The 19324-nt window shown below is 49.4% G+C and overlaps 1 protein-coding gene across 1 annotated transcript in view; it reads left to right on the top strand.

Annotated features, from left to right (window-relative positions):
• znf609a (zinc finger protein 609a) overlaps positions 1-19324 on the top strand; it is a 95616-nt gene that overhangs the window by 64519 nt on the left and 11773 nt on the right. Inside the window, exon 3 of the mRNA XM_084451226.1 lies at positions 14882-15107. Within this exon, the coding sequence (XP_084307352.1) occupies positions 14882-15107 (226 nt within the window). The remainder of the gene's footprint in view (positions 1-14881; positions 15108-19324) is intronic.

The raw sequence follows: 19324 nt of genomic DNA, 5'->3' as shown, positions 1-19324 counted from the left end.
CTCCCCGCACCGTCTCTGACATTAAGGTCATATTACCCAGCAGTCCGGGGCCGTGCTCAGAGAACACAAACACGTTTCAGTGTCTTTGTGCGTCTCTCACTCTCTCTCTCTCCTCCCTCCCTCCCTCCATTTCCGATTGTCTGCGTTTTCACACGTGGGCTAAAATAGCGTGACGCGGCGTCAGAGGCGGGGCTTGCTGCCGCCCGTCAGGCTGAAACTAGGGCGCGCGGACGGAAATGTAACCTAAACGCCGAGGCCGACCAAAGAGCACGCTGCCTCCCAGTAAGTAGAGACCCAAGCCTGTGTGCGTTCTGCCGAGTCGCTCGTGACCGCCCAACCCTGCAACACACACACGCACACACACACTCCCTTTCCATGTTTATTTTTGAACAGGCACAACGTAGGCACCGGCGTTTCATTAAAAACAGAATCCTGCGCTGCCTGTTTTTCGCCCAGGGCCTTGGAGCGATAAGTCGAAGCTCTGCCTCATTTCCTAGTCTCCCCCCCCCCCCCCCCCCCTCTGCTCGCCTCGGCGGCGGCCTGGGAAACCCCGAGCGCTCTCGCAGTCGGACGGCCTGTGCTCTGCTCCGGTGCCTCGGCTTTCAACTAGTCTGAACAGAGCCCATTGTTGTCTGATGTCTGTGTTAGGCGAGTGAGCGAGCGTGCTACTAGGCTCTGTCTCCATTCATGACTCAACCCATACAGCGCTGCCAGGTAGGGCTGGGTATCGATTCGAATTTCAAGAATCGATTCCGATTCACAAGGTTCAGAATCGATTATCACGATTCGATTCAATATCGATTCGGTTAGTGTTTTTTTTTTTTTTAGCTGTAACCTTAATTACATGATTGCCAAGTTATGCAACACATCAATACTAGGGCTGGGTATCGATACTGATTTCCAAAAATGAATGAATCATTGAATGAATGAATGAACTATTTATTCATTCATTAAATAAAAGATCGATTTTGGGATTCATGAATCGATTTTTTAAACCCAGCCCTACTGCCAGGCTAACCCACCTCGCCTAGCCTAGCCTAGCCCCAACCACAGAGAGACACCAGAGAGAGCAGAGGAAGCTGTAGACGAATGACTAGCGATGCAGGTATCTCCACAGGATTTGATACGATCAAAAGAGGGTTGCTGTAATGACCGGCTTCAGCTATTTAGCATTTTAGGCTAATTGCATAAAACGTACCATTGTCTCGCTAACGAGCCACTGTGTCGCAGCGATTTGGTTGAAGCGGTAATTGGCTGTGTGACCTGTAATTGTCAGTGATTTTGTTCCGCCATTGGCTAAAGCTCAGCGTTAAACAAAGCTCCCATTTTCCTCCTTGCTGAGTTGTCAAGAGGCTCCCCATTCAGCCAAAGGCCTCTGCTGAATTGCCGAGACGAGGCTATTGGCTGCCTGCGAAGCACAGGTGTTGTCGAGGTTACCACCACTCCTTACTTCCTCTCGCGGCTTGCTCTCTCTCTCTCGGTCTCTGTCTCTCCCTCCCTCACTCTCTCTCGCGCGCCCTGTTGAATAGTCATTATCGCCACAGGCAGTAGAGAGAAAGGCCGTTCGTTTGGGAAGCACCTTCTGTGATTTCATCACCGGGACCCAGTGAATGGTCTCCTCAGGTAAGGGCCTATCAGGTTGCAGATTTCTCTCTCGCTTAGCTTAAATCATAGACGGATTTATTTGCCATTGGATCATAGTGAATATCAAATTAGCCTCTTTATTGAAAACATTTTAATTACCCCCCCCCCCCCCCCCACGCCCACCCGTTGAAAGGACTGCTTTATTGCAGAGTTTGAAAGGCTGAAGAGTGTTTGTAATTTCATTATGTTTTGCTCGGTAGAGTTCTATTTTTGTTTCACTTCCTCGTTGATGTTGCTAGAATGTAAGTGGCTTGGCAGACGGTCGCTCTTAGCAACAGGTGAAAAGCTGTCTGAGGCTGTTGCTAAGGGCCTGCAGATGAGAGAGGGAGGGAGGTAGAGATGGAGGGAGGGAGGTAGAGATGGAGGTAGAGAGGGAGGGAGGGAGGTAGAGAGGGAGGGGAGTTAGATGGGGGGAGGGAGGTAGAGAGGGAGGGGAGTTAGATGGGGGGAGGGAGGTAGAGAGGGAGGGAGGAAGAGAGGGAGGGAGTTAGAAATGGAGGGAGGGAGGTAGAGATGGAGGGAGGGAGGTAGAGATGGAGGGAGGGAGGTAGAGATGGAGGGAGTGAGGTAGAGAGGGGGGGGTAGATGGAGGGAGGGAGGGAGGGAGGGAGGGAGGTAGAGAGGGCGAGAGGGAGGTAGTGATGGAGGGAGGGAGGTAGAGAGATGGAGGGAGGGAGGTAGAGAGGGAGAGAGATGGAGGGAACCGGGGAGGGAGGCTGGGTCCTCTGAGCTGTCTGGAGGCACCGCCTCAATCTGTTTCTCCTGCCCTCCTCAGCGCAAAATGGGTCACTGAAGAATACGGTAGTTGTGTGTCTAGTGAGCCTGGTCATTGGCTGCGTTATTTTTAATGCCTCGACTAGGTTTGATGGTGAAGTAACCATATCCAGAACCGCTTTTTCTATTTATTTTGGTCCCATCATTTAAAGCTATGAGTTGATTTAGTCTACCATTCCTGGAACTGTGTCCATAATGGTCGAGACACCAGGGGTCTGTTGAGGACAATATTAACTCTGTCTGGGTGGGAGGGCTAGATGTCGTTTTACAGTTGCACTCGATGCTGTCGGCTCGCAGGGTTCTCTGCATGGGAAATGTACAGTAAAGGTTTCTGTGGCAAACAGGACGGCCTGCTTCCGTCGGGGGAGACCAGCCCACAACTCTCATCCGCTCTGTCACCTGTCACTTTCTGTGGTCTGTCTGCTTTCACCCACAATCTGCTCTCTCAAGCTTCTCGCACGTCGCCCACGAAGCAGACATTTTTCACTCTCCGCCTCGCAAGAATGTCTATGGCAAGACACACAACCCTATATGGGGTTTTTCGAAAGCCCAAGCGCATGCGGTTTTCAGTGTTTTATAGGGATAATGTTAACTGTCTTTCTGTTTAAACTGCTCCTTTAAACCGGCCGAGTTCTCCTGCTCTCTGCTTCCCCTCCCCCCAACTCTTCGAGCCTCTCGAAATGGCAGTAAGAGAGAGCCTGAGAGCATTGTGCTCATGAAAGCGTGCAAGTGTGGTTAGCGTTTCTCTCAAAAGGGAAGGAGAGAAGAAATAGTTTCAGATCTGTTCTATGTAATTGTGGGATACATGAGGAGCTGTTCGCTGCCAGAGAAGAATCCTTCTTAAAAGATACTTTCCATCGTCTAATGAGACGTGAGGCTATTATGAATAAAGGCCTCCCCTTTGAATCTAGGTTACTCGGGGGAGGGTGCGATGTGTAGCCAAGCTTGGTTTACTCAGCAGCAGCTATTAATGTGGTGATTGTCTTTTGTTATTTTCTCTTTCCCGCTCTCTCTCTCTCTCTCTCTCTCTCTCTCTGTCTCTCTCCTTTTTTCAGTTTGAGGCTTGTTCTTGTTCTCTGGCGTTAGAGAGTTGCTCCGAGACGAGAAACAGAAACGCTCACTCCATCGTTGCGCCGGTCTGTTTTGACTCTGCAGGCTTTTTTTTTTTTCTCTTTTAACTCCCAAAGTTGTTTCTCATGCTAGCGTTTAGTCATTTTTCCACTTCTCTGTCTCTCTGAGGTTTCTCGTCCAGACAAGGCAGGTTGTCATTTAAAAGACCACATTCGGCCGCTGGAAACCAGCTGGCGTTCTCCTGTGTCTTTTTGTTTTGCCAGTGCTGTTAGCTCAGTGCTGTGAAGACATTTGCGGGGGGTGGGGGCGGGGGGGGGGATGAGAAGGACAGCAGTCTTGTCTGTGAGCTCATGGAGTAGACTCCCCACCACTTGCTCAGGCTGTCACCCCCCAACAGGCAGCCAGACCTCCATTTTTTGGCCACTCCTCACCTACCAATTTAGCGCCTCCAGTGTGGTCACCCCGTGCTGCTTCCAGGGCCCAGGGAAACTCAAATTACAGGCTGCTTTGGGTTTCCATGAATCAGATTTTCAATCAATCCTCATCTCTAATTATAGGCGAGGGCAGTTAGTGCCAGATTTGTTTTACTGCCCCCATAGTACGGCCGTCTTCAGAATGTTCTGGTCTGGTTTCGGCTATAGCACTACATAAACTGTGTAACCGCTCACAACATCACAGAAGTGCCTTTTCCGACATTTTACCTCATCAAGTTATTGGAAAGAAGTGGATTACATTGTGGTGGTGTATTGATTCTGCTAGTAGCCATATTGACTAGCTCTAGAGCGTCTGATCGTTCAAGACACGCCAAGCACTTCTGGCAAGGTTCTATGGCCAAAGTCTGTTTAAAGATCAAATGTAATAGGCTGTCACTGGGCTCCCATGTCTGTGGATTAAGTGCTTGGCAGATGCTATTTTCAGTTGTGTTGAGTGGCTGTGTGAACCGTGTCAGGTAGAAGATATGTCAGCGTGCCAGGTGTTGAGCCACCCTCCGGTCCTATCATCTAACCCCGCCCGTGTGCGCATGACTCATCACTTCTCCCCGGAGCGTTGGCGCGGGCGTGCTCAGCGGAGCGGACTGCAGGACAAGGGGGCTTGTTGGGTAATGGACCCAGATTTACACGGCATCTCCACAACTGTGATTAATTACACGGCGTCCCGCAACAGGACAGCATCTGTGAGATGGCCGCTCCCCCCCCCCCCGGCACCACTAGTGCAAATGTTTGCAGTGAATAAATTGTGGTAACCTTTGATCCTGAGGCAAGCTTGTTAAAATGCTGTAAACCCACTTTTATAATGTTTGACGTGCAGCATGGCAGCTCTTGGTTGGCCGTTCACGATGGCAGCGCCGCGTGGCGTTCCACCCACCAATTGTGGTTCGAGGGTGTAGACCTCAGGCAATGGAGCTGAAGGCCATTGACAGACCGTTACCAAGGGGCATCTGCTCAGTAAATGACTCCTGCAAAAAATCCACTAGGGCAACAGGTGTTTTGACTGGCAGTGTAAAAGTTTTTTGGGTTAGAAGTGGCAAGAAGTCATAGCTCTAGCCTTTTGTTGTTGTTTTTTATATTGACAGCCATTTGAACCTGATAATTTACGGCAGTTACGGCAGTTGCAAAATGGGACCGGGAGTTCATTCCTTCGTGATCCAGACATCAAAGAGATTAAGCTAGTTTTAAGGGTTGCGTACACTAGATGACAAGAGGATGTTTAGCGTCGTCCTCTTTGAACTGCCTCATTTTAAATCCTCAATGTTGCCTTGTTTACATAGCTGGGATTAGAGCCGTCTAACCTGAAAGGCTGCTTAGAGAGAGAGGTCCATCTAAACATAGCATGACATTAGTTAGGCTGTGTCAACACCGCCAGGGTTAAGTTGAAAGGTCAGAAGTGATTGATGGAAGATGCACTTTGCTCCGCTCTTACCTCAACACTGTGCTATTTTTTTTTGCCCATACAGAGAGTCTTTTCGGCGTAGGCGTTTCAGATACTGTGCCGAGGGAAAAACAGGACCTTGAATAGATTAGAGGCATTGTTAACATTCAGGTAGTCATGTTCTCTGGGCAGATTGCCACATATTTATGTCAACAGGCGTTTTACTAGCTGCATCAGTTAATGGCTGGGTCAGCGGAGGGGAAGGTCAGTGTACAGTGGTGAGTGCATGTGACTCTGTAAAAGGCTGCCCAGCTGGGCAACTGCCACCGGATATGCCAGCTTTGGTCGATGATTAATGCCAAGCCAGCACAGACAGGGGGAGAATGCCTCCAATCATTTACAATTAGGCTGGAAGCCAACGGACCAAGACGGATACGCCCTCAAAGACATGATTGAGGAGTGTCGCTTAGTTAATTCTCCTTCTTGTCCTTTTCTAATCAAATCATTCTGCCTTATTTGGCTTCTAATGCTGCCTTGGATATTTAATACAAGCTCTTTTTGTTCTTAAAGCCTTTCTCAAATTACTTTTACCCCTAATGAATGGCTGTGATCAGAGGTACAGTTTACAGACCTTGGTAGGGAAGCTTCCCTTTGGAATATGTAGGGGTGGGTCGTATGCCCACCTCCCTTGTTCTCTGTAAAGCCCATTGTGTTGCCTTTGGGTATGAAATGTGCTATACAAATAAAGCTTTGATTGATTGATTGATTGATTGATTGAAGCTTAGCTTAGTGTTGTGTGCTTCCAGTAACATCTCTGTCTAGTGCTGTCATAAGGCAGATGGCATCTTCCCGTTCCCCCTCCCATATTCCTCTGATGGGTGTGTAGATGGATGAGGAGGGGGAACTTGTATGGCAGATGTATTTTCCATAGCATGGGGGCCTCTCCTGTGGTTATCGGAGACTCTTGACATGGCCTGAACTCTGCTCCCTAACCCCGGCCTGACTCCGACCTCCCCAGCAGGGACGGGTCACCCCTCCCCTTCCATAACTGGGACACGGAGAGGGTGACGTCACTCACCCGGGGGCCTCGGGGACGTTCCTGAACCCGAAACACTTAACTCCGCTGAGGAGAGGAGGGCGTGGGGGCAAGGAGGAATGTTCCGCGAACGGAATCGGGGGCTGTAACGCGGCTCGGCTGCCAGAACCTAATGTCATGTTCCATGGGGGGAGATTCCATTCCTGTTATACCCGCCATCTTTCGACCTCATAGCTTTTCCATACCTCTTCCCCCAGAACCCGCTCCCCCCTCTTGGGCTCTGAGTGATTGTTTTCCGCCTCTGAAAGACCGTCTGGAGGAGAGAATTGATTCTCCCCACTCTACCAGGCTGAAAGCTGATATGGCTGTTTGATGCTTTCCAGACCAGTTGGGGTGGGGAACAGCCCATAGCTGATGCTCATGGGGTTAGGAGACTGTCATGATCTTTGGGTAGTCAGGTACTTTATTGATCCCCGAGGGGATTTGCGCTGTTACAGCAGCAGTATACAAGGGAAAACAAAGAAGCAAAATCGAGACTTAATCTACATAGTCTCATGTAATTTTTTGCCCTAGCTGTGGTGGTGGCAAATTTTTTATTTTATTTTGCGAGGAGGTGAACACCAATCACCAGGAGGCATCATTGAGCACGCCGACGTCCAAATGGGATTCATTTCACTATAAGGTCACGTATTGATAGTTGATTTAGTTTAATAATAATAATGTAGCTAAAATTACATCACATCAATCAAAACATACAGTGCAATCCAAAAGTAGGCTATTTAAGACTTGCACATTTCTAAACCTATCATGACTCATGCAACATAAATGTGTAGTTATTTAAATAATAAAACATTCAAAGGCTATTACCTAATAGGCTATCGATTTTTTTTAATCAACCACGAATTTAAGTATGTGTAATGAGTGTATGATCTCTGTAGCCTACTATGCGTGGATCATTGTGATGTTGGCAAGTATGTTGTGCGATGCAAATGGAGGCCACACATTTCCCTGTGGGAAAAGTAGGCTAAAGACGGCATGGGATGCAAACACAAAGAAAAGTGATTTGCAAATATATTAACAGGGGTCACCTTCTAAATTGGGAGCACCAGCAAACATGTAGGAGCACCAACCATAGGCCTATTTGTAATCTAGATTTGTTGTATTCTAGCTAGGCATGGGATTGTATGAGATGTTTATGGTATGCTAACTAAATGATATATACAGTATATGCACACAACATACATTCACAAAATGTAGGCCATTTTATTTTGAAATAACAAACAGCCTATAACATTTGTGAGAGCACATCACTTTGTGACTATAATGTCGGTTGTCAGGCCAAACATGTCAGCTGCTAGTGGTTTTATGTCAATGAGGATCCACACTCCCATAGAGAAAGTCTTGGTTATTGTCTGTGTTTGATAACCTGAGCTTGTTAACCTGAGAACTTGGTGCTAGATGCGTTCATGAAGTCGAGATCTTTGTCCCAGTCCAGACCCCATGTTTCTGCGACCCTCCTAATTCGAGATATGGCTGTTTAGGCGTTTAAATCATGGGAGGAACACTTTTGTTTTCACTGCTAACGCAAATGCACAACACCGCATGTGAATGTGTTACTAGTGAATACAGAGAAAGAGATGTCCGAAAGGAAAAAAGGTTGCACCAGAACTATTATGTGCATTCACAGAAATGCTCCTAATTGTATTTCAAGGTCGCACAGATTACATTTCGGGAGCATATGCAACCAAAATTCAATTTTCTTAATTTCTCCAATAGCCCTACTGTTACTTTTGACCGGGCGCCCCAGAGCTAGTTTCATTCAGTTTTGCCAAGTGTTTATTATTATTTTTATTTATTTTTATATTGTACAATACACAGGCATATTCTGGAATGTGTCTGAATAGAAAAGTTCCTTAAGTAATAAGCAAAATAAAGAAAGACTTTTGGAAATAGAACATTTTTTCTCCGTACCCACAAAACATACCGAAAACGAACTGAAACCGTGACCCAAAAACCAAGGTGGTCCATAATTTATTTCCCCAAACCAGCCTCTAGTGTGTAGTGTTCATTATCCTTAACATGATTTGTTAATGATAATATATTTAAATGCATCCATCATGTTCATATCTGGAAAACTATGATGTCTCTAAACGCCTACTTTTCTTGGGAACTGTCCCAGCTGTATTATGTTCATGGTTCCAAGATGTGTGACAGAAACTGCCAGCATATCTGTTAAATAAATAAAAACACATGATTTAAGAGTTTGATCATGTCATATTGTAATTATCATCGTGTTATAATATAATTATGATTTGATTTAGGTCAAGAGTGTAGCCATCTCTCACGCCTGGTTTGGCATCAGTTCCTTCAATTTAGAAAACTGTGCTGTGGACACATTATATATTGAGATAATTAAATTCAAGTGTTTAATGTGTTTTATTATGAAAATAGTTTCGATTTCATTTCTCATGTGTGCAGTCTACATGTAATAATTAACAGTTGGGGCTTGGCCAGTCATAAACTAGACTACAGTAACTTGCATTCCATATACAGAGAGAGCCCACTTCGGAGTGAGAAAGGGCCGTTGGGTGAAATGTACTTAAGTGTGTTCTACTGCCTCTTGAGGTTGTAAGTGGTGATGCAGCTCTTACTGCTGTTGTCAAGCACGAATGAAAATTAAATGAGACATCTGTACTACAAGAAATCCAAGTATACAAGAGTGCAACAAAAAAGTGTATAACAGTAGATGGATTCCCTAGAATGACTAGTTTGTGCAAAAGTGTCTAAATTGAGCAAGATTCAAGTTTCAATCAAGTAAGTAATGGCGTGTTGGTAAATTTAGGCTACGTCCTGTCCAAAGAGAATCCTCCAAGCTGGCTCAGGTCCGTCGTGTCCAGCCAGTCAGGGGTTGCATTGTACAGTCTGATGTCGGGACGCCACGTTGAGAATTTTTTTCCCCAACGGTTGAATAAACTCATGACAACACCGGTGTTACCGCAAGCGTCTGCTCTGCTCTGTCCGTGCACCTCATTCTTTGAAAGGATACATTTGAAAGACTTTTTTTTAAGAATGTTCGTAAATTGTTTGCATTAAACATGAACAGACATGGCAACGAGAGCGCTTGTAGGGCACTTAGCCACTTCTGCGACGTTTAAAATAATTTGCAAAGTCCGTGAAGGAAAGTGAAAGAAAGAGGACTCACTTTATAAGTGAAATCTGACACCGCTGCTGCTGTGCTGGCGCCTGACTCTGCCTGTGCACGTGGAGGAAGTCACAGGAGCAGAGAACACGCATAAGTTTATAATTGTAGCGTCCGTCTAGTATATTGATACATGCATAGTATTTTACAAACTAGGTTTTTTATTTGATGAACGTGGGCACTGATGCACGAAAATGAATGCACGAAAATGAATGGGTAAAAAAAAAAAAATGCAACACGACAGTGGATGACTGGTGTATGCTCGAACACCAGTAACACAGATTACCGCGAAAACCGTAGTCTGATGGTGGCTGGTAGGAAGGACTTCTGGAAGCGGTCAGCTGAGCACCGTGGCAGCATCAGTCTGTGACTGAGGGTGACAGACTCAATGGGGTTAGCAGACAGCTGGAGACACTAGGCTACATGCGGCATGACGAGAGGTGGTACAGTTTCAAAAGTAATGAATGCAGCAGCATTCCTGATAGCTTGCATTCACCTGATACTCTTTCTTCAATTTTCGACACAGCCTGGGTAGATTAAGGATGCATTTTAATTAAAGGAAAAATCCCTACGTTTAGGAACCCTACGTTTAACAAAGGATTGATATGGAATGTGGGCCAAGAAATGATGGAAAAAAAACATGACTGTGCTTCATGTGAATTATCCAGTACATTTCAAGAGCAAAGTATTCCCAAACAGAGCAGGCTGCCACAAGTCTGATTTGCAATACCCAAATCACATTGTGAACAGCGAAGAAAGCCATTAAACTGTTCACAGTGGGGAATAGACTGCGAGTGGATGGATAGATCCCAGTCCCCCTGTTTCAGCCTCAGAGAGTTTTAAGTTGCAGGGTGTGGACAAGCACATGGTGTGGAGGGCTTGGCGAAGTGAAAACTTTTGCGAAGAAAAACGACCGCCGAACCACTAATAGCGCACTGGAGGCCACAAAAGCAGAAAGGCAGCCAGGAATAGTGGATGTTTTTGTTGTAGGATTCGGCTTGAGCCTACACTGAGGTTAAGTATCCATTTAGATTCCTGGTCCCATTTTCTCGGGCTAGAGACAGGCCTCCCTGCTCTTCTCAAGGCGATGGGTCTTGAGGCAAAGGGTGGGTTAATGTCTGGCGGTCGTCGTGTCTCCACTTTAGCGTTTGGTTTATGTTTGGTGGTGTCTTGCTGTACTTGCAAGCAACTCTGGGTTGGAATGATCTGACGCTAGGGTATGTAAGCATGCTTTTGGGCTATGGTGGAGGGAATTTCTCACAGAACAACACTGCTTTCAGGTCTGTTCCCTTTTCTAGTAGCTTTAACGCGCATGAATAAACGTTTTAATCGCTCGTATTCAGACCTATCAAGGCTACGGTGAAACAATCAACTTTTGTTCGTCTCCGGGCCTCTGGTATTGAGAAACGTGCTATCTTCACAAGGAGCGGTTAACAAGAGCGGCTCAAGTGGGACAGGTGGCTGTGTGCGAAACCCTGGCTGTAATCCTCCAGTAATCCTGTCTGAGGCCCAGGACTCCCACTACCTCTCCCCAGCGCTCCGTCAACAACACCGATATGACCGAGCTTTACGTCCTCATACCCGGCCTTCCACTGGGGCTTTATGCTGATCACTACCCACAGTTTCAAAGCTGGGACCGAAAAAACAAAATAACAGCCTAGATCAAGGCTTTAGAAACTCCCTCGGTCATTCTGTATGGGCTACATGAAGAGAAGAGAGAGGGAGTTCTCGCCTTCACGCCGGGGAGCAGCGAGATAAAGCTTCGTCTTTGGCAGACTCAACTCTTCCCCCCCCGTAGCCCTGCAAGCTGTGTGGGGTGATGAGTCACCCAGACGGCGCGGTCCTATAGGCCAGGCTGCGGAATGAGAGTGCGTGACTCCACAAGAGTCCTCGCAAACAGTGCGGTCGGCAGAATTTTTAGCAGCTACGCTGTAAATCCGGGGAGCCAGTAGCTCAACAGCGTGTGGACGGAGAGAGACGTTGAATTTAGCGTCGGGGGGGACCGCCGAGTGAGTGATCACACACACAACCACAGGAGTTTTTTCCCAGACTTGAGGATTTGGCTTTGACTGATGCAGTGGTGCTCGCTGGGATGCTAATCATAGAGGAGCCGCTCTGTGTGTCAGCCTGCCAGACCTGTCACAACAACGCCGGCTCTGTCGAGATTACACTGGCGGCACGGCGACAATCGATATCTCAATTCTGAAGAGAGACATCCGGAGAAAATCTGGAGCTTTTTCATCTTTCTTCCTTGAGCTGTACTGATGGGAGCTGGGGGGGGTGAGGGAGGGGGGGGGGTTCACTCAATCAAAACATGATCATTTTCTTCACGACGCTCTCGCAGTCATCTGGAGCATCATCGCTGATATTCACTGTGGGCTCAGTGATATCCTTGACAATAAGGGCCTTTTAAAGAGGCGCCCCCCCCCCCCCCCCCCCCCCCCCAGTTCCCCAGGCTGCCACCGGCACCAGCTGCTCACGCTCTAATTACAGACCCCTGCTCTCTCAGCTCGATTCATTAGGGAGCTTGTTGCCGCTCCAGAAACACACAGGGAGGGGGGGAGAGTACCAACAAACCGCCTCAAAAAACAAAACCCCCCCCGAAAAAAACTCATTGTGTGGCTTGTCCTCAGCTCCGTCGTCTCCTCCTCTCATCCTGCTAGCCTCGCAGCCTCCCCCGCCTTCTCAAAGGCTCGCTCACAATGGAGCACTTCACCGAGCGAAACCGACTGTGGGAGTCAAACTGAGGTGATTATGTAAATAATGTATGTTTTCCAGCACCGAGGTGTCGAAGTAATTAGCAGTGGTTATCACCGGTATGAGACACTCAAAATGGCCACCTATGCCGTCTCAGCATCTGAAACATCTACTCACGAAGTGTGAAATGTGCTTCTCAGAAGCCAGCGTCGGATAATGGATCGTGTTGTTCCAAAGTGTTTTTCTGTCGGCGTCGTTTTCCCCCCGCCCAGTTCAGCGTTTTGTTTTGCGTGCACAGCATGACGTGTATGTTTTTAGCAGGAGCCGGCGAGTAAGCATTATAATTACGAAGGGTTGTTTATTGATGTTGGCAAGAGGTGCCTGGCCTAGGTTTCCTAAGGAAGGAAATGACCAAACACAATACTGAAGGATAATACACCAGCCATCTAGACCTCATTCATACTGATTCCAGTCCAAACCTACATTTACCTTCTGCATGTTTCAACTTATATAGTTGTAGGGCCTCTACCCAAATTTCGGGGGTTTCTCAGAGATGTTGACAAGTACAGTAAGCAACGCTGACACTGGGATTGGCCCATGATGACGGTTTACACTGCTGAGAAAGGAGTGCTTACTGATCCTTCTGCTGGATATCTGTCTTCGTCTCCTAGCGTTTTCGCGAGGGGTCCAGGCTTGACCCCCCCCCCCCTTGCCTTGGGGCTCAGGTTTATGTTTGTTCAGAGCCTGTTCCACCCCTCTGGGAAAACGGCAAGAACAAAAGGACCTACCTCACTCTGTGGTGAGAGGCCATCTGTGGATTGGCCCTGATTTAACACTTCCTGCTTGATTAGCCCGGCGTTTCGACAGCGGTGTGACATGGCACCCTCGACACCACCGCCAGCTAGGTGCATCTGGGATTCGTCACGCCGTGACCTCCCCGCTCTCTCAACCTAGTCTATAATCATATATTCACCTCTCCTCCAATCCCCCGGCTTTTCCCAAAGGCAGTTAATTGAAAGCAGGTTGACTGAAAATGGATTTGTCTCCACTCACTAGACACCTTCTCCCGTGCCCACTCCTGCTCACCGCATAGTAAGCCAACACCAAACAATTTCAATGTCATAAACAATTTGCTCTGACGCCCTATCCGTAGTTCTGTTGAAATAGCTATTATGTGTTGAGAGGAGCCCTGAGTGTGATTCCAAGGCCAACAACTGTCATGTACGTGCTAGAAAGGTAGATATTTCTAAGTGAACCAGTCCACCCAGCTTTACACAAACCATGTGACATTGTGAATAGTGAGACTTGAATAACTTTTCAATACGATCAAATTATTATTTGTGTCATTTGGTTTGGTAATTTCCTGTTTGGAACACAGCAATGACGTCTAGTGTTGCTTGCTGTTTGATTTTCTGGTTAAAAACAAGATCTCTTACTCAGTGACGCATTTGTGTGTGTGTCAAGTCAATAAACACCACTAATTAAGCGTAGATTGTCAAAGAGAGAACTAGCATTAACATTGGCTGGAAGCCGGGCGCTTCATTACCGCTCCTATGTTTTAATAATACACTACACTTCAGCGTCCACGGACATGAGTAATTATAATCACGGAGGGGACAGTAATGATCTCTGTAGCTGGTCAGAGCCAAGTCAACGAGACGGCTGGGTATCTGCCCACGTTGGGTCTGGCGTGGGGGAGTTGGGGGGTGCAGGGAGTGTTAAGTAACCGAGGGCCCTCCGGGGTAGTGGTTCATCGGGTTTGCTCTGAGGTCAGGAGGTCGGGCAGGGCTGTCAGGACTCCAGCTGAGGCAGTATGCTGAAGGGGACGGAGGACGACGGGGGGACGGGGGGGTGGACTCAGTCCTGTGACCTGAATCTTGAATGGGGGACATTCATACAGGGAAGGGGAAATGCGCATGTCAACAACAGGATTATTACTAGCTTCGTGAGACCATCCTGATCTCGCGATCAGTCTGGACTTCCCCCTATCTCAAGCGATTGTTTTCTGATTACGTTTCGATCGGGCCAATCGGTGACTGTTCTGACTGCTGTTCTGCCCCCTTAGTAGAACATAACCTTGGATTGGTTCCCGTGGTAAAACAGTCTCCCGAAGCAACAAGCAGTAACGTTAATGTTAGTAGAATAAACACAGCTGTAAGTGCAGTTATTGCAGAAATAGACTCCGTGTATATGCAGAGTTTCTCAGAGGAAAAGAGGTTTTCGCCGTTCTTCCAACTGGATTTGGCAAACGTTGTGTTATTCTGATTGGCAGAAGGAGTTAGTCTGTCAAGGCAAATACTCCCGCCCACAATAATAGTTTGAGATGGGGGGAAAGTCCAGACTGAGCTGCGTAGAGAAACGGAATGCGAGGTCGCTAGATCAGGACGGTCTCACGAGGCTAGCTTATTACCCACACAGGCTATGTACTTTATCACTGCATCGAATCCATTCTTTCCATAGTTTAACGCTTTAACTGGGCTAAGTCACTGTTTATGAGTGCAGGCTATGTGATCCAAGTCACTTTCCGGTTCATGTCATCCCCGCTGCGCCTAAACCGCCCCCCTCCCCTGTCTCCCTCTCTCTTCCTGCAGATGGAGTCTCCGGTCTCCACGCCTGCCCCTCCACCCCTCCATCTCTTGGCGCCGATGGGCAACAGCGACATCGCGTCACCCTGTGAGCAGATCATGGTCCGCACGCGCTCGGTGGCGGTCAACACCACCGACGTGGCGCTGGCCACGGAGCCCGAGTGCCTGGGGCCCTGTGAGCCCGGCACCAGCGTCAACCTGGAGGGCATCGTATGGCAGGAGACGGAGGATGGTAAGGGCCGACCTGGGTCACTCGGGGTCACTCGGGGGTCGTACCGGGGATGGTTCAGTGTCTGGAGGCTTCATGAGCTCAGTTGTGGTTTTTTTGTCTTGTATCTCAATTCATATCTTCATTTGTATATCCTAATGTTTTGGCTGAAAAAGGAGGTAGGCAATTATATTTCTTTCACAATAGACCTAGTGCTGTGTGTGTGTGTGTGCTCTGTGTGCTCGTGTGTGTGTGCTCTGTGTGTGTGTGTGTGTGTGTGTGTGTGTGTGTGCGCGTGTGCATCTCTTTATAATGTATGTCCATAAGTAAGTATCTTATCACCCACTCCAGCTATGCAGCCTACATTTATCTGAGGCCTCCTGATGAAATGTCAAAGACGGTGGAGAAGCAAGATGTTGGCTTTTTCTTTCATCCCTTGCCATTAGTACAACTGGTTTGAATTGTAAAGGCTCGCCGTGGATGAATAATTCATTCATTAATGCAAAAGAGACATTCTTCAAAGAGGTGCGTTAGGCAGTAGTTCTATGAGTTACGGCACAGGCGCACAATGGAGCTCGCTCATCAGCATTCTGAGGGCCAAGGGGTCTCATCTGCTTTGCCGTTTTTCTCACAGCCGATCTACCTTCTGTAGTTCCCTCTTCTATTCCTGTTCGCCATTTTCTCTAACGGAGAATAGGGAACAGCCTCGGCCGACTCGCATAGAAATGGGCGCCGTCCCCTCCAATTTTTTTTTTCCATCGTTGGCCGTGGCAGCAGTAAGCCATTACAGATTTAAAAGCCTCTCATTTCACAAAAGCTCCACGTCTTACCTCGGGGAGCACTTTCCCGCCCTCCGCTTTCAGGCGCGGCGAGCCATGCTCGACGCACGCTTCCCCCGCAGGGTCACTAATGCATTTCACCTGAAGGACTAAACGCCACCGCCGACGCCACCGTCGCCAGCATAACTGCCGTTAATGGCTCCGTTCTGGCGGGGGGGAAGCGCATACAATGGATCGTTTCTAGTCACAAGAAGCATAACAAATCCACGTTCGAAGTGTTGGGTGTTTCATCCGATCTACATTCTCCTCTCTTTTTGTAACCGGCACGAATAAATCAGGTGTCTGGAGCGTCGGTGGGCGTTATCAGGAAATGCGTGGAAGACCTCCGCGTTTGTGAGCCCTGCCACCGGGCATTGATTCGCTCCCTAACGGCCCTATTCAGTTTGCCGCTCGCATTCAAATGGCCGTGATTTAACGGCGGCCAGGGTCAGGAGGCGTTCCGCTGCAGGCGCGCCCCGTGCGCTCCCACGCATTCCATCACCCTGCAGTGTGTGGCTGGATTGATACTCTCTCACACGTACATAGACACTCCGCTGGGTAGGAGATGAGTGCGTGACGGAGAGCTTAGAGCGACTAGCTAGTTCTCATCCTCCCTCCCTCCCTCCCTCCCTCCCTCCCTCCCTCCCTCTCTCCCTCTCCTCCTGGCCTGCGGTGATTCAGCGTCCGGTTCGCAGCCGGCGGCCGCGTCGCTCATGCGGGCGCCGGCCGCTCAACGCCGTCCCCGAGGTCTCGTTGCCGTGCGGCGGAGGCGGCGGCGGCAACCCTTCCTGACGAACACAGGAGCCCTAAGCCCTCCGGCGCAGTCCTAGTCTGGGGCAGAGCTGCTGAGACGTGCAATAGGCTGACGCTCCGGAGAGACTGCCGGGTGGATGAGGTCATCGGTCTCTCCGTGTCGCAGCTCGAATCGAGATATCGCCTTGAGCTGCGGATCAGAAGCTCTGCCGCTTGGCTGTATTGGCGTGATTTTTTTACATACCTGTAAAAACAGGCTTTGATTCTCGCTCGTGTTGTTTTAAGATCTCATTAATGGACGCCGATCAAAGCCCCGCCCCCCCTTGGAGCCGACGAGAAAATATGAGTCAATTCATACATATTTTTCCCGCTCTGATGCAATTAAACATCGGTCAAGTCCCCAGCTCGTACACCCAAGCCTCTTTAATTAAGGTCCCGTTGATTCTCACCTGAAGGGAACCAACCTTTGCGGGGATATTTGACTACCAAATGCTGACCTTTTTTGCAGTGCAGTATTTATAGAGCTTTGTGGATCAATGAGCAGCCCCATGCTGTTCCTGTCGGGAGGAAGTTCAAAGCAGGACAGAAGGGAAGCGCCCCCCCGAACCCTCCAGCCCTGACGCGCACGCACACGTGCACACATGCCGCCGATAAACAACACGACAAGCAAATGGCCGCGTCAAACGTTGAGACATACGCGCCCCGTCGCACACTCAAGTACGCACACCTTCGCTTATCAGGCCAGGGTACTGCGTACCGCGAGAGAAGAGAGGCCGAGAGAGAAGAGAGGAGGAGAGAGAAGAGAGGCTGAGAGAGAAGAGAGGCCGAGAGAGACGAGAGGCCGAGAGAGGAGAGGCCGAGAGAGAAGAGAGGCCGAGAGAGAAGAGAGGCCGAGAGAGAAGAGAGGCCGCGAGAGAAGAGAGGCCGAGAGAGAAGGGAGGCCAAGAGAGAAGAGAGACCGAGAGAGAGGAGAGACCGAGAGCGAGGGCAGCGACGGGAGGGGAGGCGAGGATTGGCGCCGCGGAATGGCGCCACTTGGGATCGGTCCCTGACCCCGCAGGGTCGCGCCGAGGGAGCGTCAGCCCCCCCCCCCTTGCCCAAGACGCCGATGCTCCAGAATGTCGGCTCTAAAACTTCTGAAGGTTTCGCTCTCTTGAAGTGCTGCCCAGAAAACCCTCCTTCCTACCCCACCCAGCACTCCTCCTCCTCTCATGGCAGGACCGCACACTCTGCCAAGCCCAACCCAACTGCAGCAGCGTACCCAACGTGTGCCAAACGTCCGCGCTAGTGACCCAGGAGATCGCCGGCCAAGACCGGCCCTCTTCCCCCGCCGTGGGGTTGCCTTGACTACAGGCGTCTGCTGGCTGCCATTTTTAGATTTAATGTGTTATGATTCGGGTGATTAAATTAACATTGAACGCACGCCAGCGGGCTGGAGAAATTTCTGGTGTTTGGACAAAGGGGTCTGTGGAAAAATGTGAACGAGGAAAGGGGAGAAGTTGAGCGGTGGAGAAAAGCTTTGTGTGTGCGAGAGGGAGAGGAAGAGAGAGAGAGAGAGGAGTGAAATACTGTATGTTTTCTTGGAGCGCAGCCAGACTTTGAAACAATCGGGGTTGCTACGCCTGCTAAGAGGACGCTCCAGGCCCACAGCGGAGTCTTTTTGACTCTCCGAAATTCCAGCGTGTCACTCTCCCCGAGCAGGGCTGTCACAAACTCCATGGAGATGTCACCGCCGAGGAGCACAGCTTGTTCACGGCTTGTTTTTGTCCTCGTTCAACAAGAGTGTAATGATGACGGACGGACACTTGATATGCGGTTGTCTGCGAAGGTCTCAGACAACAGCGCGCGCACACACACACACCCACACACACACACACACCCACACACCCACACAGGGTAAAGAGCCCAGAGGAGTTTCTGCCGTCTCCCTTGGCATGGATAGTTATTCATTCTGCGGCTCGACTGTCTGACAAGCCCGGTCAAAACCTGCTCATCGCTCAGCCAATACCACTCCCTCTCTCTCACTCTCTCTCTCTCTCGTTCCCTCGGCTCCTTGGTTTTGGCCTCTGTCCTTCTCTCTCTCTCTCGCTCTCTCCCGATCCCCCCCTCCTCTGTCCTCAGCCTGGCCTCCCCCCCATCCACGGTCCGTCTACCTCTCTCTTGGGCTCGGACCAGACCACGAGTGTTGGGGGGGGGGAGGTTAGCCGCAACTCGCTAGCATGCGTCTAGCTCAGCCTCAGCCTTGAGCATTTGACAGATTTGGAATGGAAACCGACACAGCCCAGCGCCTGACCAAGCTCTGCCCCCCCCCTCCCCACCCCACACCCGCATTGTTGACAACTTCATGATTTTTTACACGCAAACTCAAAAAGACGAGGGCTCGCCTTGAAAACAGCTCCTCGGAGGCGTGCGGTGTTACATGGAAGGTGTGGAAATGTGAGATGGTTGGCTGTTGGAGCATGTGTGGGCAGTGGGCAAACACTCTGACATTGCCAAGAGCGTGAAGGAGTACAACAACAGAGACCAGGCAGGAGGGGCGAGGCGGCTACTGGGGCATGCTGGGAAAACTCTGTCGCTTAACACACTGGAGGACTCGCCGAGGGCTTGTTTTCCAGACCCAGGGAATCACAAATCACAAACAGCAACCGGCAACCTCTCCGCCCTCAGGGG

This window comes from Borostomias antarcticus (genome assembly GCF_949987555.1).
Source record: "Borostomias antarcticus genome assembly, chromosome: 16".
NCBI lineage: Eukaryota > Metazoa > Chordata > Actinopteri > Stomiiformes > Stomiidae > Borostomias > Borostomias antarcticus.
The sequence above is the reverse complement of the archived record's forward strand: the minus strand, read 5'-3'. Positions and strand labels throughout refer to the sequence as shown.